Genomic DNA, 20112 nt, shown 5'->3' with positions numbered 1-20112 from the left:
CAGGGTCAAATGCCCTGGAGAGTCAGTGTAGTTTGACTTGCTTGAATTTTTCCAGCTCTGGTTTTACTTCTATCATAAACTATTCTGCTCCACACTGCTCAGGCCAGCCCCAGCCCACTGCCTGCATAAGCTGCATACTGCATGAAAGCGCAATTGTGAAAATGAGTCCAACCAAAGATTTTCAACAGTGGCTGCCTTCTCCCACTCTCACTCTCTTCCTCTCTCTCACACACACATACTCTCTCAATTTCACTTTCAGTGTTTTTTAACGCCAGCTTGATCTGATTTAGGTATATTTCAAATTTTATTAGGGGAGTTAAGCCAAGCCAGACTTTGGGTGGTCTTGACAAAAAACTAAAAGTAAAGTGTGTTTGTGTGTTTATCTAGCACAATCCTGCTGTTGTCTACACGCCAAGAGAGACAGAGACAGATTGCACACATGCCAACTTAAACAAGCGGCCCACGTGCCTTTGTGATCTATGAAACGATAGCAGGAATAGATCTATAAATAATCTCCAGTGGTTTAGTTATTCAATACACTCATTCTAATAAGAAGTGAATGTGTTTTAAGTCTCATCAATAAAGTTATAATTTTGTAGTCTCACAGAACCAGATTTTTGACTACTGACATTTTTTTCATTCATTTACATTTAGACTTGTTAATTTAGCATATACTTTTATCCAAAGCAAAAAAATAAATAAATAAATTATAATAATAATAATAATAATAACTGCCTTAAATATAACGTCTGGTCTAAAGTGGAGCTTGCTCTGACCAAGAACCACCCACTTACATAGAGGAGTAAAAGTAATCCAGTACTGATTACAAATTACACAGCTACAATTGTAATCAAGTCAAGTCAATTTTATTTGTATAGCACCTTTCTCAACACACATCATTTCAAAGCAGCTTTTCAAAAGATCAGGCATTAACAGATGATAAAACTAATGTCTATAATGTCAATTAATCATCATTGGGTAATTAGATAAAATACGATTGTTTATCGTGTTTAAAAATAAGTAATTAAATAGTAATTGTATTAATAACCCCAGTAATCAGAAACATAATATTTTAGATTACACTTTAAAGTAATCTAATCTGAATTCTTTTGAATTACTTGATAAAACAAATCATTAATTTGAAATTAGTTATATACCAAATGTATTAAGATAACTCTCCTTTCGTTAAACATTAGTAATAAACAAGAAAAAGCCTTGCATAGCTGTTGCATGCAAAAAAATATTAAAAATGTATTGATACGTTTTGGTCTTGTAACATTGGGCATGTTTAATGTTAAATTTAAGAGCATTATAAGTAGGGGTTTAAATTGGATGTTTCATCACGATACGATCTTATATCGATTCTCTCGGCCTGCAATCCGATATTTGTATATACTTAAAAGTCTGCCACGATACGATTTCGATTTGATTCGATTCAGGGCCCTGCGATTGATATTCTAATATTATGTGACTATTTTACACAATCAATTAAAAAAACGTTGTGCCCTCAAATGCAACCAAAATATAACTTTGAAAAGTACAAATGTATTGTCCAGATTGGGACATCTACAAAAAAATAAGGTATTTCAGATGTACCATTTAACATCTCGCTTTTCGTGGGAAGCGCGGTTGACGCGCACGCATGGATAGCAGAGTGCATTTTGGCTTCACAGACCACGCAGACATCTTTGTCCAACATGAAAAGCGTGTTTAGCGCTCATAAAGTGAAATTAATGTAATGCGGTTGCTTCATCGCCTGACGGACATGCGTTTGGACATGGCTGACATGAGAGTATTAAAATATTATTTGTTTTAGATATTTAGACATTGTATCGATAACATTGTATCGTTGGTTATTGGATCGATGGATCGTTACACCCCTAGTAATAAGCAAATTACACACTAGTTATTGTCGTTGGCTGATTTGTAATAAAAAAACGTAATCATGTAATCCATTAAAAAGTAACTAATCTGATTACACACATTTTACAATGTAATGTAATCTAATTACAAGTGCTCAATTTTTATTATCTAATTACATAATCCAGATTACATGTAATTTGTCACTCACTAACACTGGGGTTGACTTTGCAGTAAGAATATCTGTCCATCCAAAAGTAGCTCTGATTATTGGTGCCTGCTTACAATTTTCAGTGTAAAAATCCCCCAGATTTACATTGAATTAGAGACTAAAGACATATCTAGAGACCAGAATATTATAGAAACTTTGGGGTGGACTCGATTGACTTGGGCCAGTAAGCAACCACCTAGAAACTACCCAGAACACCCTAGCAACCTCCTAGAAACCACATAGCAATGATCTAAACACACTTAGAACACCATAGTAAATCAATAGTAATGTCCTCTCATTTAGTGGATGGGTTTTGCATGTGCAAACACCACTCCCATTTTTCCATATAAATCTAGTTTTACAGATATATCTTTGTATATATATAATATGCAGTTGTGATCATGGATCAAGTTTACTTGCTACTAACAAATCTGATTCAATGATTTGATGACACTAACTTGGCAAACATTTGCAAATGCAGTGATTAGCCTAGTCCAACCTCAAAAGTACTCATTTTATCAACCTAATTCTGTTTGTCTTGGTTTTGTGCAGAAGTTGGCAATCTGATTGGCACTTGCAGTTTTAGTTTTTGCCAGTTTTGTGCAATATGCATCAGTCGGTCAGTAAGCGGTCTGTGGCTGTTCTATCTGAGACTAATGTCTTTCAGATTCTGCAGAAACATTTGAATTAATTTCACAACATCAAAAGAGAGGAATCTGTGGTGCTTAGCCAAATCACCTCACAGATGTATAATGTGTGCACACATCCTGTGTGAATGTGTAAAATCCCCCTGTGAAATGTACATATAACACTGGGCCTCACTACCCTCATCTCTTTACACAGGTATTTTGTTTCACCAACATGTGTAATCTTGGCCCCAAATACATCATGACACAGGTGTGAGGGATCTGTGCCCAAAAACGCACACACGTTTTCTTAGCTATCTAAATAAGGACATACTATAGACTTCACGTGAAGCACACAGGAGACTGGCCTGTTGATTTCAATAGTGTTTGATGTTATGTTACTAAAGTTACTATGAGTTCATACAGAGGTGTTAAAGTTCATGCAACGGCCTAGCGCTTGGGCCCTGTAATCATGTTTGTGGCCTTGAGTTGAGTGAGGGTCACTGTTTGTGTTGGTGTGGTTGTTTGAAGAGGAAGCACTACACGGTTCTCAGATCTGCATATTTAAGTTCAGTTCTTTAGAACTTTGTTCACCCACATGGTGCAGTTAAATGGATGGACACCAAGTAATCTGCTCCATAAACAAAAACCAAACCACTTCAATGAAGTTTCAGCCACATCAATGGACGTTTTAACAAATAAATGTAATCGCATATGAGCGTGTAGCCTAACCCTTTAAGAGAGCAATATGCAGTGCTACAAACTATACATTGACAAATGGGGCCATTACGGGTGAAAAAGTAAAATGGTTAGGCACTTCAAAGATGTGTCAATATGAGATAAAAGCCAACTTTACAGTTTCTCCTGAATAGTGTATTTGCATTTTTTCTTTTTTGAGGTTGTTCTGAGTTCTGCCATTCAGTCGCTATTGTGCACACGCTGGGTCTATCTCACACGGTTTCGATTTGGCACTGACTGGTTCACATGAGAGTGAGTGACCGTTTTTGGGCGATGCGAAGATATACAACAGCTTGCCCATATCTCTCCCACACCTGGCTCACTGCTTGCGGGTCTTTATTATCCATAATTATCCACGAATTTTAATAATTGACTAGTCAGTCTGTTGTTTGAACGACTAGTCGTCTAGACGGTGTTAATAATAAGGATAATAATATATAATATAGGCTCCTCGTGACCCCGATCAGACGTGTTTCAGAGGGATAAACGGATGCTAAATGCAGCTTTAACGTGGTGACTAATGGATATTAAACAAATAAATAGTCTAAATAACTATCTTATTGCACAAAATTATAAAAGAAATAAGAAAGGCTCCAATAAAGAACATCACAAACCATGTATGCACATCCTGAAAACAGAATGGTGTGTTTTATTGTAAACAGAGAGCTTGGGAGTCTCAGGGCAATCCTTGCTGCACATTCAAAAGCGCAGAACTGCAAGATGATGCGGTTGCACATCTAGTTCATGACAGCATGCAGTTTAACGTTTTTAACTGCAACTATTTATTTAAGCAGTGTCAGGCAGAATCAGGAAAATACTTTAATCTCTCCAAAGCACCTTACAAATACGAGAACATTACTCACAGCAGAGGATTTAACATCCAACAGTAATCGTTTCGAAATGTATTGTTGATTCACAACTTTGATGACAGTCCACTGACTAGTTTAGCAAATCCCCATATTTTAAATTAGGTAAAAGCTTTAACTGAGTTCAATTAATTTAAAAACATTTAACATATGTCATTAATTTCACACACACACACACACATGTTGGGTTTTCATGTTTTATATAGACATAATGGTTTTTATACTGTACAAACTATATATTATATCCCCTAACCCTACCCCTAAACCTAACCCTCAAAGAAATCTTTCTGCATTTTTACATTTTCAAAAAACATGATTTAGTATGATTTAGAAGCTGTTTGCCTCATGGGGCCAACAAAATTTCCCCTTAACGTCAAAAATTTCGGGTTTTGCTATTCTTATGGGGACATTTGGTCCCAACAAAGTGATAAATACACACTCACACACACACACACACACACACACAGGTACAGACAGAGCTTTGGCCACCTATGTCAGGTCTCACAGTGTCACTGACTTCATCGGTGTCCTCTGAGACAGCTGTGTGTGTGTGTGTGTGTGTGTGTGTGTGTGTTGTGTGTGTGTGTGTGTGTGTGTGTGTGTGTGTGTGTAGTTTTACGTGGCCGGGAGTCGGAGCCATTCCCTGTTCACCTTGGAGTGCGACAGGGATGTCCTCTGGCTCCCAAATTATTTACTATCTATTTCGACCATGTGGTCCTTGAAGCCTTCGATGGCTGTACCGGAGGAATTTCCATCTGGTACAGATATAATGGGAGGTTGATTGATGCCCGGGTGCAGTCAAGGGATGGATGCTGAACCATTTTATGTATGCTGATGATCTGGTGATTGCTGCTCACTCAGAGGAGAAGTTGGAGGCGCTGCTGATGAACTTGGAGCTTGCCACTAAGAGATGGGGCCTTACCATTAGCCCAACCAAAACTAAGCACCTGGGTATTATGTACCATCGGACACTCCACCCCCACAGCTCCCAATTGGTGATGGGGCAGTTGTGGAGAGAGTGGAGTGTTTTCCATACCTGGGCAGTGTGCTTATGACCAGCTCCGGTTTGACAGCAGAGGTCTCACTCCAAATCAGTCGAGCGGCCTAACGCTGTGTGGAAGCTACCTGGTGTGTCACTCCCTGTAATCATGGGCTGGAGAAGAGATGGAGTGATGTGGTACATAAGGAGGTGGTGCTGAGTGGACTTGCCAATGACTGGTACCAGCGGTGTCAAGATCGGCCTCTTTGGAGGAGGCTTGTGAAGGACACTACTGGCCAGTGTGAGGCAGTCACCTTCCAACAACAATGGAGGGCAGAGGAGCGATGCTCACAACAACGAGCAGAGCACCGGGTGGCTAAAGCACAGCAAGTTGGCACAGGTGGAGTCATCTCAGTCAGTCGACCCGTGTCACCTGTTGGATCTGTCCCGTGACCTCCTGCCAGCAGGCGTTCGAAACTTCACGTGGCCTAAACGTGCACATAGCCTGGCACAAGCGTCGTGGTGACCTCACCATCACTTAGTGGTGAATGGCGGTTGTTGTTGCTGTTGTTGTTGTTGTTGTTTGTGTGTGTGTGTGTCTACTCCGAGGGGATCTCGGAGCAGCAGTGGGCCCCAGAGATGAGGCGTGCAGGCCCACCACTGTGTGGACATGCACTGGTGCCCATCAACCACTGCCCCAGCTATGGGCAAATAGCCCCAGCTATGGGCAAATAGCCCACATGTGGTAAGTCTATTGAGACTAAGGGAGCCCACCATGACAGAAAAGCAATGCACTGGCGGTGCGCAATAGCTGGGCCTTAACAAACAATGGACCCGGCAGCCTCCTGCAGCCAAGATGAGGGACCAGTTGTCCCGGGACCCACCCTTGCCACTGGATTTACCTCATCATGGTGAAGATAGTGCTACTGGGGATGGTGCACCCCCTGTGGCACTTTAAAAGCCTCCTTGCACAGGTCTCCACTTTTGACCACGGTGAATATACGGTGGAGTGGTGGTGGTGTAGTGGTCTAAGCACATAACTGGTAATCTGGTAATCAGAAGTACGCTGGTTCGAGCCCCACAGCCACCACCATAGTGTCCTTGAGCAAGGCACTTAACTCCAGGTTGCTCCGGGGGATTGTCCCTGTAATAAGTGCACTGTAAGTCGCTTTGGATAAAAGCATCTGCCAAATGCATAAAAATGTAAATGTAAAATGTAAATATTATCTGGACCTTACATAGGTTGAAGTCTGACGGCGATGGGGTGTCTGGCAACGGGAGCAGGTACGAATGGACTGGGAGCTCCTAGTCAGAACCCTGCACGATAGTGGCACATTTGGTCGCTAGCAGCTGGGACAGAGTTGCAGCTGTTTTCGGCAGACCCCTGAGCCACTGAGCAGCCCTATTTAGGGACCACACTGCTCACCCCAATTGGGGAAGGGCCTAGAAAAGGTGGCCTAAAAATTGCCCACTCAATTGCCCCTTTATAGGTTACTGCGCCTATCGGGTCATTCCACTACTGCGGTCGAAATAAGAAACAATATAACCTAAAATTGGCAACATCGAATGTAAGGATTCTCCTAGACTCATATGGCATCTCTGACAGGCCTCGCCGGAGAACAGCTCTGATTGCTGCTGAGCTAAGGCGTTACAACATTGACATTGCTGCCCTGAATGTGACCAGGCTCCTGGATGAAGGCTCTCTAACAGAGGAAGGGATGGGTTACACCTTCTTCTGGAAAGGTTTCCCCACAGGTGGACAACATCTCCATGGAGTAGGACAGGTGATCAAGAACACCCTTCTAACAAGTCTCACAGAAACACCTTTTTCTATTAATGAAAGGCTAATGATCCTCCGTATCCCCCTGGCAAAGAAGCGTTATGCCACACTTCTTAGTGCCTACGCACCAACTTTGCCATCTGAGAACGAGGCCAAGGAACACTTTTATCAGACACTAGATGAAACTCTTTGCCGGATCCCTAAGAGTTACAAGATCCTCTTGCTTGGGGACTTTATTGCTAGGATGGGACAGAACAACAGGATATGGGGTGGGGTACTAGGTAGGCATGGTATAGGTAGGGTGAATGCAAATGGCATGAGGCTACTTACTCTTTGTTCTGAGCATAACCTTACCATAACCAACACCATTTTTCAGCAGAAGTCCAAGTATAAGACTTAGTGGATGCAACCTCGCTCTAAACATTGGCATATGATTGACTTCATCATTGTGAGGCGTAGTGACATCAAGGATGTTCACATCACTCATGCCATGAGGGGTGCAGAGTGCTGGACTGACCATCGTATGATTGTGGCCAAGCTCCATATGAAAGTGCGTCCACCTCTGCGACTGCAAAAGCCTAATAAAAAGAAGCTAAATTGCAACTGCTTGGGAAGCAAAGAAGCCAGAAGTGAGTTCCGACACCTCTTAGCTGAGAAACTAAGTGAGCTGGAACCCTGTTTGAACCCAGAAAACATCATGGAACAACAGTGGACCTATATCAGCTCGGCACTCTACAATGCAGCAGCCCATTTCATTGGCCATAAGAGCAGGAACCACCAAGACTGGTTTGATGATAACTCAGACACCATCCTTAACTTGCTTAAGGACATGCATAAAGCACATCGGGCAACTTTAGATTACCCTTCATCCACCAGCGCCAGGCAGCATTGGCAGGAAGCTCAGAGATTAGTGCAAAAAACAACACGGGCCATCCAGAATAAGTGGTGGACTGAAAAGGCACATGAAATTCAGGCTTTTGCTGATAAAACTGACATGCATCATTTTTATAATGCTGTCAAAACAATATACGGCCCAAGAAATCGCTGCATCATGTCCCTGAAGACAGCTGATGGTCTAAGATTCATGAAGGATAAGGGTAGTATCCTACTGAGGTGGGCTGAACACTTTGACTGGACTGACACCCTGCTTAATCAGGTCTCTGATGCAGACTCCACCATCCTTGACGAATTGCCAATACATCCTCCCATTCATGACCTCAGTCTAACACCAACCTTCCAGGAGGTCCTATCAGCTGTCCATTCCCTTAAACACAACAAGTCCCCTGGCGAATATAATATCCCTGCTGAGCTACTAAAGGTAGGAGGGCACATGTGTATGCGCACCCTCTACCAGTGATGAGATCATCCCACAACAATGGAGAGATGCAAACATTATTGTCATTTATAAGAACAAGGGTGACAAGGCCATTTGCGGCAATAGTAGGGGTATATCCATTCTTTCTGTTGCTGGTAAGGTTCTGGCTAGGGTGTTGCATCAGAGACTCATCAGTAACATCACGAGTCAATGTTGCCTGAATCGCAGTGTGGATTTCGGAGGATCAGGAGTACGGTCGACATGATCTTCATAGTCAGGCAGCTTCAGAAAAAGTGCCGGGAGTAACATCAGGACCTGTTTATGGCCTTTGTTGACCTCTTCAAAGCTTTTGACACTGTGCAATGAGAGCTCTTATGGGATGTCCTCCTCAGGATTGGCTGTCCCAATAAATTTGTTAACATCCTCCGTCAGTTCCATGATGGGATGACTGCTCGGGTGACCATCAGTGGACAAAAGTCGGAGCCTTTCTTTGTACGCACAGGGGTGAGGCAGGGGTGTGTGCTTGCACCAGTGCTCTTTAACATTTTCCTCATGTGTGTTACCAAGGTTCTCCATAATGAGATTGAGAGCAGCATTGGTGTGGCAGTGGACTTTAGACTAGATGGCAATCTCTTTCACATTAGGAGGCTCAACGCAACCACTAAACTCTGTAAAGAGCGAGTCCTGGAGCTGCAGTATGCAGACGACTGTGCTTTTGTGGCCCATTCTCCAGAGGATCTCCAGTCTGTCCTTGCTGTGGCGGTGAGAGCATACAGCAGGATGGGGCTGACTGTCAACACCTACAAGACAGAAGTGGTTTGCCAATGGAGTACCAGTGTCCCATCCACTCTACCCCCCTTCACTGTTGGTGGTGAACAACTGTCAGTAGTGTCATCATTCAAATATCTGGAGAGTATTCTCTCAGAGGATAGTGGGATTGACAGCGATATCCAGAGCCAGATTAAACAGGCCTCATCTGCTTTTGGTAGACTTCGGCGCAGAGTATTTGAGAACAAGAACCTTCATCGCTCTACAAAGGTCATTGTATATCAAGCGGTCTGTGTCACCACCCTCCTTTATAGCTGTGAAGCTTGGGTAACCTATAGCTGTCACATTAAGTCCTTAGAGCGCTTTCATATCAGATGCCTTCAGCGCATTTTAGGAATTACATGACGTGAGCGTATGCCTCACACTGAAATACTTGTAAAGAACAACTGCAGAAGTATTGAGGCCATGATCACCCAGCGCCAGCTGCAGTGGCTGGGCCACGTGATAAGGATGCCTCCATACCGACTACCCCGCAGAGTGCTATATGGCCAGCTACATAATGGTCGACGCTCAGCTGGAGGGCCGAAGTAGCGCTATAAGGATCAAATGAAGACTGCTCTGAGAAAGTATAAGATCAGACCCGAGGACCTGGAGTATGTTGATCGTAACATCTGGCGACATCTTTGTAGGGATGGGGCACATATGCTGGAGATGGAGAGGACAACCAAAAGACAACAGGAGAGAGCCAGGAGACACACAGCCAGGGCTGCCATCAATACCACCACTACTACCACATATATATGCCCCACATGTAATAGAGCTTGTGGGTCCAGGATAGGACTGTTCAGCCATCAAAGATCTCACCGTTAAATGAGTGGACGTCATCATCGGATAACGATGGACAACCGAAGAAGAAGAAGTGTGTGTGTGTGTGTGTGTGAGACACAGTGTGTACTCACTCATCTATAAATTCCTAAAAACCTGTTTCATCTCCGGACAAAAGGAAAGATGGTAATTTTTCAGAAATAGTACTCAGAAATGAAAACATGCACACACACACACAAACACTGCAGACTAATACCATCTATAGTCTCATTGCATGTTGTCTTGTATAAGAGGCTCGGGCATATGGTCTGTGAGTGGTTTCTGTTATAGCTGCTCCTGTAACAATGTAAACACCCCCAAACCACATCAAAGTGTGTGTCATGATCTGAATGATCTGTTCAATTATCTATTCCTGCTCGGAAAGGAACAATTAATTTCATGATGAAGATGTAGAGAAGTTTATACTGTAATACTGCATCATAACCAGATGTGATGTAATAAATCAACAAGTGATACATGCTCTCTCTTGCCTGGAAGTCTGAGTTTTTATCCTAACCAGCTGTGACAAACATCGAGCGAAAGGACATTTTTATTTCTGTTGCGTCATGCTGGTAAGCCCCTTCCATAGTGAAATCTCATTAGTCCAAAATCCTACTCTTAATGTGCATTATACATCATATATGTTCTGATTGTTAATTGTTTTTATTGTTAATGTATAATTTATTGAACATTGGTGTGTTGGATCATATTGCTGAAATAATATATTACTGATTAAAAAAAAGCCATTTGGGGTGTTTACCTCTGTTTTGCTGCATTTTTGTGGCATATTGCTTTAATAAAATGCAGCATGCCATATAAATATCAGGATACATCAATGTAAATGTATATATAAATGCAACAATTAAACCTCCAAGTTGGAAATTGTATTTTATTCACTGTATTTTTGTGTTCATCTGTGTTCAGGTTGTGGGACGTGTGTTACTGCTGCAGTTGATTGATTACCTGACCAGCCATTACCTGAGCGACCCTCTGGTGACCCGTATGTTGAACAGCAGCCGTGTACACATCCTGCCATCCATGAACCCAGACGGCTTTGAGTACTCTGCACGTGACTGCATGTATACAATAGGCCGGTGAGTGTGTGTGTGTGTGTGTGTGCGTGTGTGTGTGCGTGTGCGTGCGTGCTAAAGCGGCATAAAGTCATACAATTGCCATACAAGTGGTGCTTTCCAGTGTGTGATTTCGCTTAGTGGATCTTTCCACTTCAGGGAAGGTACTGTGAAACTGTAATTCATAACTTAAAGTAGTTAAACTTCAGTCAAACTACTCTTTTAAAAAAGTAGTTAGATACACTACAATCTACAGAAAGCAGAGCATGTGCAGTCTCTTTGCCTCACCTGACTCAGTAGGAGAGAAAGCTTGTAAGGTAACTACCGGGGCCTTAAAGGGAGTGGCCCAAACCTTGGGCATATAACTTTCCCGAGGCTTGAGAACAGATTTTGACAAATCCTGATCCAATCTCTAACAGTTTCCCACAGGATTTTGTAAGACTGTGGTGGGTGGACCTGGGACACTCTAGAGGGGCTCGGGGGCATGCTCCCCTGAAAATCCGGGTCAAGGCCAGTCGAAAATGTTTTACATTTTGAAGTTAAATGCATCAATCTGGTTCACTTTGAGAGCAAAATGAAGAGGCTAGATCTACAAAGAACTTTGTTTTCTTGTAAAAATGTTGTGCTCTAATAGTAATTTAATCATAAACACATTGTCTGCATAGATATGAATGGTGATGAAACGGCAAAAAAGTTAAAACAGTAGCGTTACTTGATTTGATAACATTACAAATAGCCTAACGTTACATGATGAGCCAACTTGCTCCTCAGATGGGGAAAATAGTTACAGTGTCAGAGCCGCTGGTAATAACATTTCTATCAGGAAGACATGCAGGCTTGAGTGAGGTTTAAGATGCCATTTATTTGATGAATGTAAAACAGAAAAGTAATGTCATTCTTTGACATAGGCCCCGTCTGGCGGTCCGAGGTAGTTGTACTCGGAACCATCATATCCTGCCGGAGATAGGAAGCAGGGGCGAGGAGCCTACTCCCGTGCGGGACGGGGCTCAACTGGTGGTGGTGGGGTGGTGGAGGTTTCCGTGTTAGCACACTGAAACAGCAACATGATAGATTGTGAGCAGATTTATAAAGCAATTGCTTACATGCGATTGGCTAGGAGTTACCCACCTAATGATGTGATGATGTACAGCTGCTAGTCTTCCCGCTAGAACTACGCTGCGCTTCCATTAACGTTAGATAATTAGCTACGTTAGCTAGCTAGATATAATGTTACATACGTTATACATTGTTTTTCACGACAAGCAGCCAGATATGTCAGTCGTCATAAGCGAGGAGACTGACAGCTAAAGTCGTTAGCTAACGTATATTAACTTGCTAACGTTAAATTAATGTTAATTATCAAGGATAATTTCTGCAGTAACATTATCAGTTTGCTTTCATACATTGATAATGATCAAATTGTGTTTGGACTAGTGGATAACTGCAGTGGATACTGTAACGTTAGTTAATGTTACTTACCTCCAACGATGTTGTGTCCATAAAATTCCTTGGTGTCTCAGATGCAACCAGGTGGTTTTCAGTGCGTGTGTGTGTGTCAGCGGTTGGGTCTGACTGACTGGACAAAATGTTAGAGATCATTTATGTTATTATAAGAAGTGTATGGCGGGATGCCACAGTCTAGGCAATTAATGGGAAACACTGCTCTAAGCAAGAGTCATTGACTGATAAGTCCTGAAGGTTCCTAATACGCTTGACTGAAGCCAAAGCGAGTTACAGCATGGTCTTTGGAGAGATTACACGTAAGCTAACTGCATCAAGTGGCTCTAATGGGGAACCGGTAAGTGCATTCAGAACTAGCACCAAATCCCAGACCAGGACAGTAGCGAGCGAGATGGTCTCAGCCATCTCGCTCCTCACAGGAAATTACTGACCAAAGGGTGTTTGCCCAGAGACAAATGATCCAAAGGGGTCAAGGCCAGTCGATATGGCAGCGACATACACTTTGAACGTGAATGAATCTCCCTGCATCCATGTGCTCTTTTTAGGCAATTTAGGTTAAATTTATTATTTTGCAAACTCTCTCAGACCCTTAAACAGTCTGTTTTTGCACATTTAAGACTACAATATGTAAATTACTTCTGACTCTCATTAGCTTAACTTTTTCGCATGTGCAATAAATAACAGTGCCTATAGGTTGCAGGTTTATAGGTTGCGGGTTTGCAGTCTGTCAAATAAAGTTGTTGCTGCCCCATCATTCAACAAGTCTCTTTGCAAAGCCTGAATTACATTGTCACTGGTTAACACAATCCATGCTGAAATGGGCTACATAACTATTTTCTTTTTTCAAGGGCTATTCAAAGCATGAAATATTTTCTGCCTTTGCAGTATGTATACATTATTTGTGCTGAATCAAAATCTGGATTCCGAAAACTGTTTTTTTAATGAACAGTTTATTCTCAAGTTGTAGGACTATGTAACCTCAGGCCTCAGACGAGATGTTTAGATCACCCTTTTCCCACAATTCACCCAAAACTGTGCTGATATGCAGCATGCAAAGGCTCTAAACACATGTTTTATCTGGCATGCAGAATCTCACTCACATACACGGGCAAAGATAAATATCCAATTTAGCAAACTCAAAACTATGTGACCCACAGACTCAGAAACAGTGGTAAATAGCTTTCCTGAAGAAAAGGGGGTCTCATGAGCCTAAAGTAAAGAAAACGAGACACTCAAGACAAAAAAAGGAAATATTCCCTTGGCCTGTTACCATGACTGACTGATAAACACCCACGTGGAAAAATGGTGAGTCTGTTCAAATATGCGTTCAGAAGACATATTTAAAAAGCCCTATCAGGATCATCAAGTTTCAATTATCCTGTAGATTCACATACTTATGTGACAATGGTGCTTTTGAGCAGACAGTTTCAGCCTAACAACACAATGCCATAAAATCACTTGGGTGTCTTCTGATTTCAGTGATACCCATCAAAGAAAAGCCAATACCCAACATTGTCCTTTGTCCTTTTTTCGTTTAAAGAATGTAGAAGCTTTAATGGAGATGTACCACAGTACAGACAAGTCTTGGAAGTACATGTTGTGAACTATATCTGAAGGCTTCTTCATTAAAACAAATTGAATTAATGAAACTCAAATAAATATGAATTTTCAGGTTTTCCCATGAATTACCCTGCCACAGTTTAAAGGGTAACTAAACACCTGCTCATAGTCTGACTCCACCCACTAGAAATATTTGAAAATGCAGGAAAAGTGGGCAGACCCCGGCGGAGATAGAGGGAACGAACCAAGTGCGGGGGGGGTGGGGGGGGGTTGGGGCACCTGAGACTCGTAGTGACGGATTAATTGACATCTGCTGTCAGACTCTATGTTATTATTATTCCTCACACGGTCGCAAGACGACATGTACATGAATCTGGCGTGGTGAGCTGGAACCTGCTTATGTCAGCTGTCACCGCTTACGTCACGAAGTACCGCAACAGCCAATAGGAAAATTCAACTGCAGTAGCCACCGTTCAACCTGAAGAGGGCAGCACTCAGACGTTTTTACACCATATATTGTAGAATTAAAACACTTTATACACAAATGTCAAAAAAATTACTTGAATCAATGACCAGTACTAATAAAGCCCCATTCTTACAGATCATTAACTAAAAAAAGTTGGTTTAGGGTTTAGTTACCCTTTAATTTGTCCCACTTCAGTTTCATAATGAACCGAAAATATTTAATAAAAAATATTCTGATAATTATAATGCATTACATTCTTGTAGCAGAAGAGTTCATCATTGATAAGACAATACAAAAAGTGGTTTTAGAATACAATGTATTGTTTACTACCATATTATTGATCATAAGTCAATCACTGGCATACAGTTCACAGCAATCCATTTCACAAGTGAATTTGTCAATCAGTTCGAGATTTATTATGAGGGCTTGTTTAAGAGCCCGTCAATGAACACCTGCGTCAGATATGTTTGTGTAGAGTATCGGGTGCGTCGCATCATAAACATACAATTTTTAGTTCACTGTTTCATGTGAAAGTTTAATACTCAATCTTTAAACACATTTAGAGATCCATTAGTTCGCATTTGCGCTCTTTCAAGTGTTTTGAATTCAAGAATGTAACGTATGTTTGCATCGTTCTTCCTACTGAAGTGTTTTCTTCACTGTATAAACTGTGCGTTGCTCATACAGCTGAAATTTCACTTACTGCCTTCTGGAGTAAACAGGTGGTACTACAAGCTTGCATGTCTCAGGAATCTTCCTTATTATGGTGCGATTAATTGCGTAAATTTTTTTAACGGGTTATTTTTTGTAAATTAATTGCTCTGAATTAACGCGTTAAATCGACAGCCCTAATTTTTACACTTCTCATAATATCATAAATGGTCTCAAACGTTGTGTTTTGCACCCTTGATTTGGCAAAGCATCTCTCACTCCCAGCCTCAGCCCCACCCCCAGCTGTATGTGCGCATGCTCACACACAAACACACACACACACACTCTGGAACCGTTAAGGTTATTACCAGCGGCTCTGACAACGTAACTATTTTCAGCATCTGAGTAGCAAGTTCAACACATGTAACCACTTTTGCTTAATTTCTTTGATTGCTCACAGGGCTCAACAATTACGCTTGTGAAAGAGAATTTTATTGCCTCACCGTACGTGCAGACTGATTAAAACATGAATAACAACAACAAAAAAAAAACATATATATTTGTGATAGCCTAGGCCTGTCTCACTTATTAGAAAGTAAAAATTCTTATTCTGCTGTTGAAAGTGATCAAGAACACGTAATTTTATAACTGGCAAGTGATCTAGAGATGCGCCCTGTTTGATTGACAGGCGGCGTATGTGTGTGTGCTGAACATGCACTTGTTTTACGAAAATTATAGTGTAAATGCGCACCAGAATGGTCAAATACATTTCAAAATTCTACCAAAATGCTGCCGTCGAGTGCTTCATTATAATAATCAAACAACCATAACAAGAAAAGGAGAAAACACTCACTGCTCTTGACTGGGTAACTTTAGTAGCTTTAAAAAGTATTAATGTATTATAATCATACAGTGAAGACCAGTAGTAGTTTTATGTTGTATTTCATTCTGAATGTTTCCATGAATACTTGATAGTCTACTGCTGTTAAATACTTTAAAGCTGTTAAAAAAAGCAATTCATTTTCTTAATTTCTATTTCTGTTCTGTTATTTTTAATCTATTTCTATTCATTGCTGTTTTTTAATTGTTATTTTATTACTGACTGTTTATTAGTCTATAATAATTACTAAAGAACTTGAAATCATTCTTCCATAATTAACATATTAATTAGTGTTATTATTTGTTGTAGTTTTGAAGCTGGTATTGAGAATTGTCAAATTTCACTAACGACTCCTGAAAGACATAGTGTGTGTGGAGACTTTATACTATTCTCCGCGGCATCCACGTACAACTCAACACACGCCCCACCGAGAGCGAGAACCACACATTATATTGACCATGAGGAGGTTACCCCATGTGATTCTACACTTCCTAGCAACCGGGCCAAATTGGTTGCTTGGGAGACCTGGCTGGAGTCACTCTGGATTCTGGATTCGAACTCGCGACTCCAGGGGTGGTAGTCAGCGTCTTTACTCGCTGAGCTACCCAGGCCCCCCCATCAATTTTGTGTTTTGACCATTTGTGAACTGCGTTAAACTCGTTACAAACATCTCGTTAAAGCTTTGTGCTCACAAAATCCTGTGGGAAACACTGAATATTTATCAGGTAATAGGTATCAGCTTTTGCCATACAATAACAGTTCGTAGTGACCACAGCTCTAAAAAACACCATAAAAGCCCCATGAAAGTATCATAAAAGTAAGACTTAATACAATATGACAGCTTTGTGTGAGTTACAGTAATAAATATAAGTCTGAAAATGGCGCTTTGACATCATTGATGCTCCGTTTTTTAATTCTGGACTAAATGTAAGCTTCAAGGGAGGGTAAAATTATTATTAAATAATGTTTTCAATTTCGGCCTACTCCTCCCACTTCGAGCAGTGGAGAGAACGGCCACTTAAAATAAATATTTCCGTAAAATAATGACCAAGAAGCCCTATTTTGCGCATCTTAAAGATGGGATCCTCAGAAGAGGATTGTAGGTAATCTCTTGACATCTTTTGCACGTGCTATTAAGTTTGCATGTGTTTTATACATGCAAACCTTTAGTAAATCAGGGCCTTTGTGTCTTGTTCAGGATTAGACATTTGTTAGATTTGCTGCTGATGAAGAGCATTTGAAAACAGTCTTACAAAGTTTTATTTTACTGCCTTAGGATGAGGTGGCTTACAGGTCTTAGCTGGTTTAAGCTGGTTGAGCTGTTCTCCAAAGTTCCCAGAACCCCTCTAAAACAATAAGACCAGCCTGGCCTTAGGCTAATTTGTTCATCAAGGTTGAAGACAGCTGCCTAAGTAGACAGTGTGGCAGCTCAATAGATTTTGAAACAGAGTTATCATTCTAGAGGCCCTGTGAGTCAAGGTCAGCCATATGCTGTACTTAATAAGCCCCCAAACTTGGAAAACAAACCAAACCGTCTCATACAATATAAGCCACATCCTTGATTGCAAACCCGTCCTTCTCCTCCTCCAGTCTGAGACCACATAAGCACTCCCGCTCAGATGGGGCTCAATTTAAAACAGCTCTGATCTGGATTTGTTGAAATGGTGGGTAAACTCAGAGAGAGCGAGAGATGGAGTAAGAGTGAAAGTGGGAGAGAGGGAGCACTAGAACAGCTGCCAAGCAGCTGTGCTTGATGATGATGATGATGGTGGTATTTGTACACGGTGTGGTTCGCTCATACTGCCGTAGCTCTTGTTGTGAATTTCCTGAGAGGTTTGGCAGGTTGCGATAACCACCACTCTCAACCAGCTGAAACAAACATCATAACCGTCACTGCCACTGGCTCTATGACCTATAATTTTCATGTTTTGAGCAATAGGGGTGGAAAGCTCCAAAAAGGACAAATAGTACCATAAAAGTAGTCCATATGAATCATGTGCTATTTTTCAAATCCTCTGAAGCCATATCAGTGCTAATCTCATCAATAACATTTTATAATGCAATTACTCGTCAAGAAAAACGGCAAAATTAACCACTTTATGAACTAGTTAATTACCTCACTCAATCGCATCCTTTTTATACATTAGATAAATCACTATATGTGTCACAACATATTTATAAAAATTTTCTACATGCAATGCAATATCCTTAACTGTCTAAAACGTGGAAAATTTTAAACGCACAAAGAATTCAGATTACAGTAACTTCTAAAAAGTATCTTATACTTCATCATGTTAATTTTATGCTATTATTTCATGAACTTGTGTTTTCACGACAAGCACCATTGCATTTTGTATGTACTGTACAGTAACAAGAAAAAGTATGTGAACCCTTTGTAATTAGCTTGTTTTCTGCATTAATTGCTCATGAAATACGATCTCATCTTCATAAAAGTCACAAGTATAGACAAAACACAATGTGCTTAAGCTAACAACACACAAACAATTATAATCTTTCATATGTTTACTGTACACATCCCATTAAACAATAACAGTGCTGTGGAAAAAGAAAGTGAATCTCTAGTCTAAAGATGACAAAAAACCTGGCATCCAATTAATGAAACGAAATTGGAGGTGTAGGTTGGAGCCACTTTGACTTGTAAAAAGCACTCAAACGTTTTGAGTTTGCTATTCACAAGAAGCATCTGCTCACGTGGGTCATGCCTAGCAAAAAAGAGATCTCAGAAGACCTAGGATCAAGAATGGTTGCTTTGTATCAAGTGAAAATGAAAGGGTTACAATGTTATCTTGAAGAGCTGAGATATTCATCTGTCCACAGTTAGACACATTTTCTTTAAATGGAGACAATTAAATACTGTGGCTACTCTCCCTAGAAGTGGCTGTCCAGCCAAGATAACTCAAAGGGTGCAGCACAGAATGCTTAACAAGGTAAAAATGAACCCTATAGTGACAGTTAAAGACTTCTCTAACATCTCTGTCCATGAATCTACATCATTGTCTGAGCTGAAGCAGTTCTGTAAGGAATAATGGTCCAAAATTCCTTCTGAACATTGTGCTGGTCTAATCCACAGCTACCAGAAAAGCGATTAATTGGGGAAACGGTGTATTTTCAGATGCTCAAGTACTGTGGCTTGATTTATGTTGTTGTTGTCCTTGTTGTTGTCAGATTTATGTCAAATACAGCAATAATTTCTCCTTTCAGTTTAGGAAAAGACAACTCTTGAGGTTTTAGACGTTATGGGTGACTTAAGTGGATCAAAAGGTTCCACAAATGTTTTGGTGTGGTGTTCCATGTTTTCTCAATATGGATAGAAGCACACACGCAAATCACTAGTCAGTTTGTCACTGGCACAAATCAAAATCATGTGAGAGTTCAGTAAAAGTACTATAATTTAATGCCAAATGAACAGCTGGGATGTATGAATTTTTCAGCTGGGCCAGTTTGAGAGCTTTGCAGTGGAATATGTGGCCAATGCATCTTGATTTCATAACATCATTATGTACCATCTCACGCACACCTTAAAAATGTCCTGTATGGTGAAGCGTGTTGTTTTTTTATTTCCAAAATATTGTTAAAATACTTTCACCTCTCCCAGTTTGATGTGCACAGACAACAGTAAGTAAGCCATTTTTAGGTTTGTTTTCTGAAGGGTGTAAACACTGTGGTTCTGTGGCACTATCAAAATATTGCTCTGTTTGTTTGAATGACCCAAAATGCCAATTTGACAACTCAACTGACAATTTACATTTATGCATTTGGCAGACACTTTTCTCCAAAGGAACTTGCAGTGAAAAAGCAATGGAGCACCACATTTTAGACTCAATTCTCCTACATTGTGTTCTGCTCATTGCGTCATAGTTTTTTATAGCAGAAACACATTAGGTCTGAACTGCCCCTAGGACATTCTACAAAATGATCTCCTTGTGTGTTCAAAGGAAGAAAGTCATCAGTGTTGAATAAGTTCACCTGATCATTGTTGATTCATACACACAGTAT

General features: G+C 40.9%; 1 protein-coding gene across 1 annotated transcript in view; it reads left to right on the top strand.

The window, feature by feature from the left end:
• cpm (carboxypeptidase M) overlaps positions 1 to 20112 on the top strand; it is a 64200-nt gene that overhangs the window by 20765 nt on the left and 23323 nt on the right. The window contains exon 4 of the mRNA XM_052118494.1: positions 10932 to 11101. Coding sequence (XP_051974454.1) covers positions 10932 to 11101 — 170 coding nt within the window. The remainder of the gene's footprint in view (positions 1 to 10931; positions 11102 to 20112) is intronic.

The sequence above is a fragment of the Xyrauchen texanus genome, chromosome 45 (genome assembly GCF_025860055.1).
Source record: "Xyrauchen texanus isolate HMW12.3.18 chromosome 45, RBS_HiC_50CHRs, whole genome shotgun sequence".
NCBI classification, from domain to species: Eukaryota; Metazoa; Chordata; class Actinopteri; order Cypriniformes; family Catostomidae; genus Xyrauchen; species Xyrauchen texanus.
Note: the sequence above shows the minus strand (reverse complement) of the source record. Positions and strands in the feature narration are given on the sequence as shown.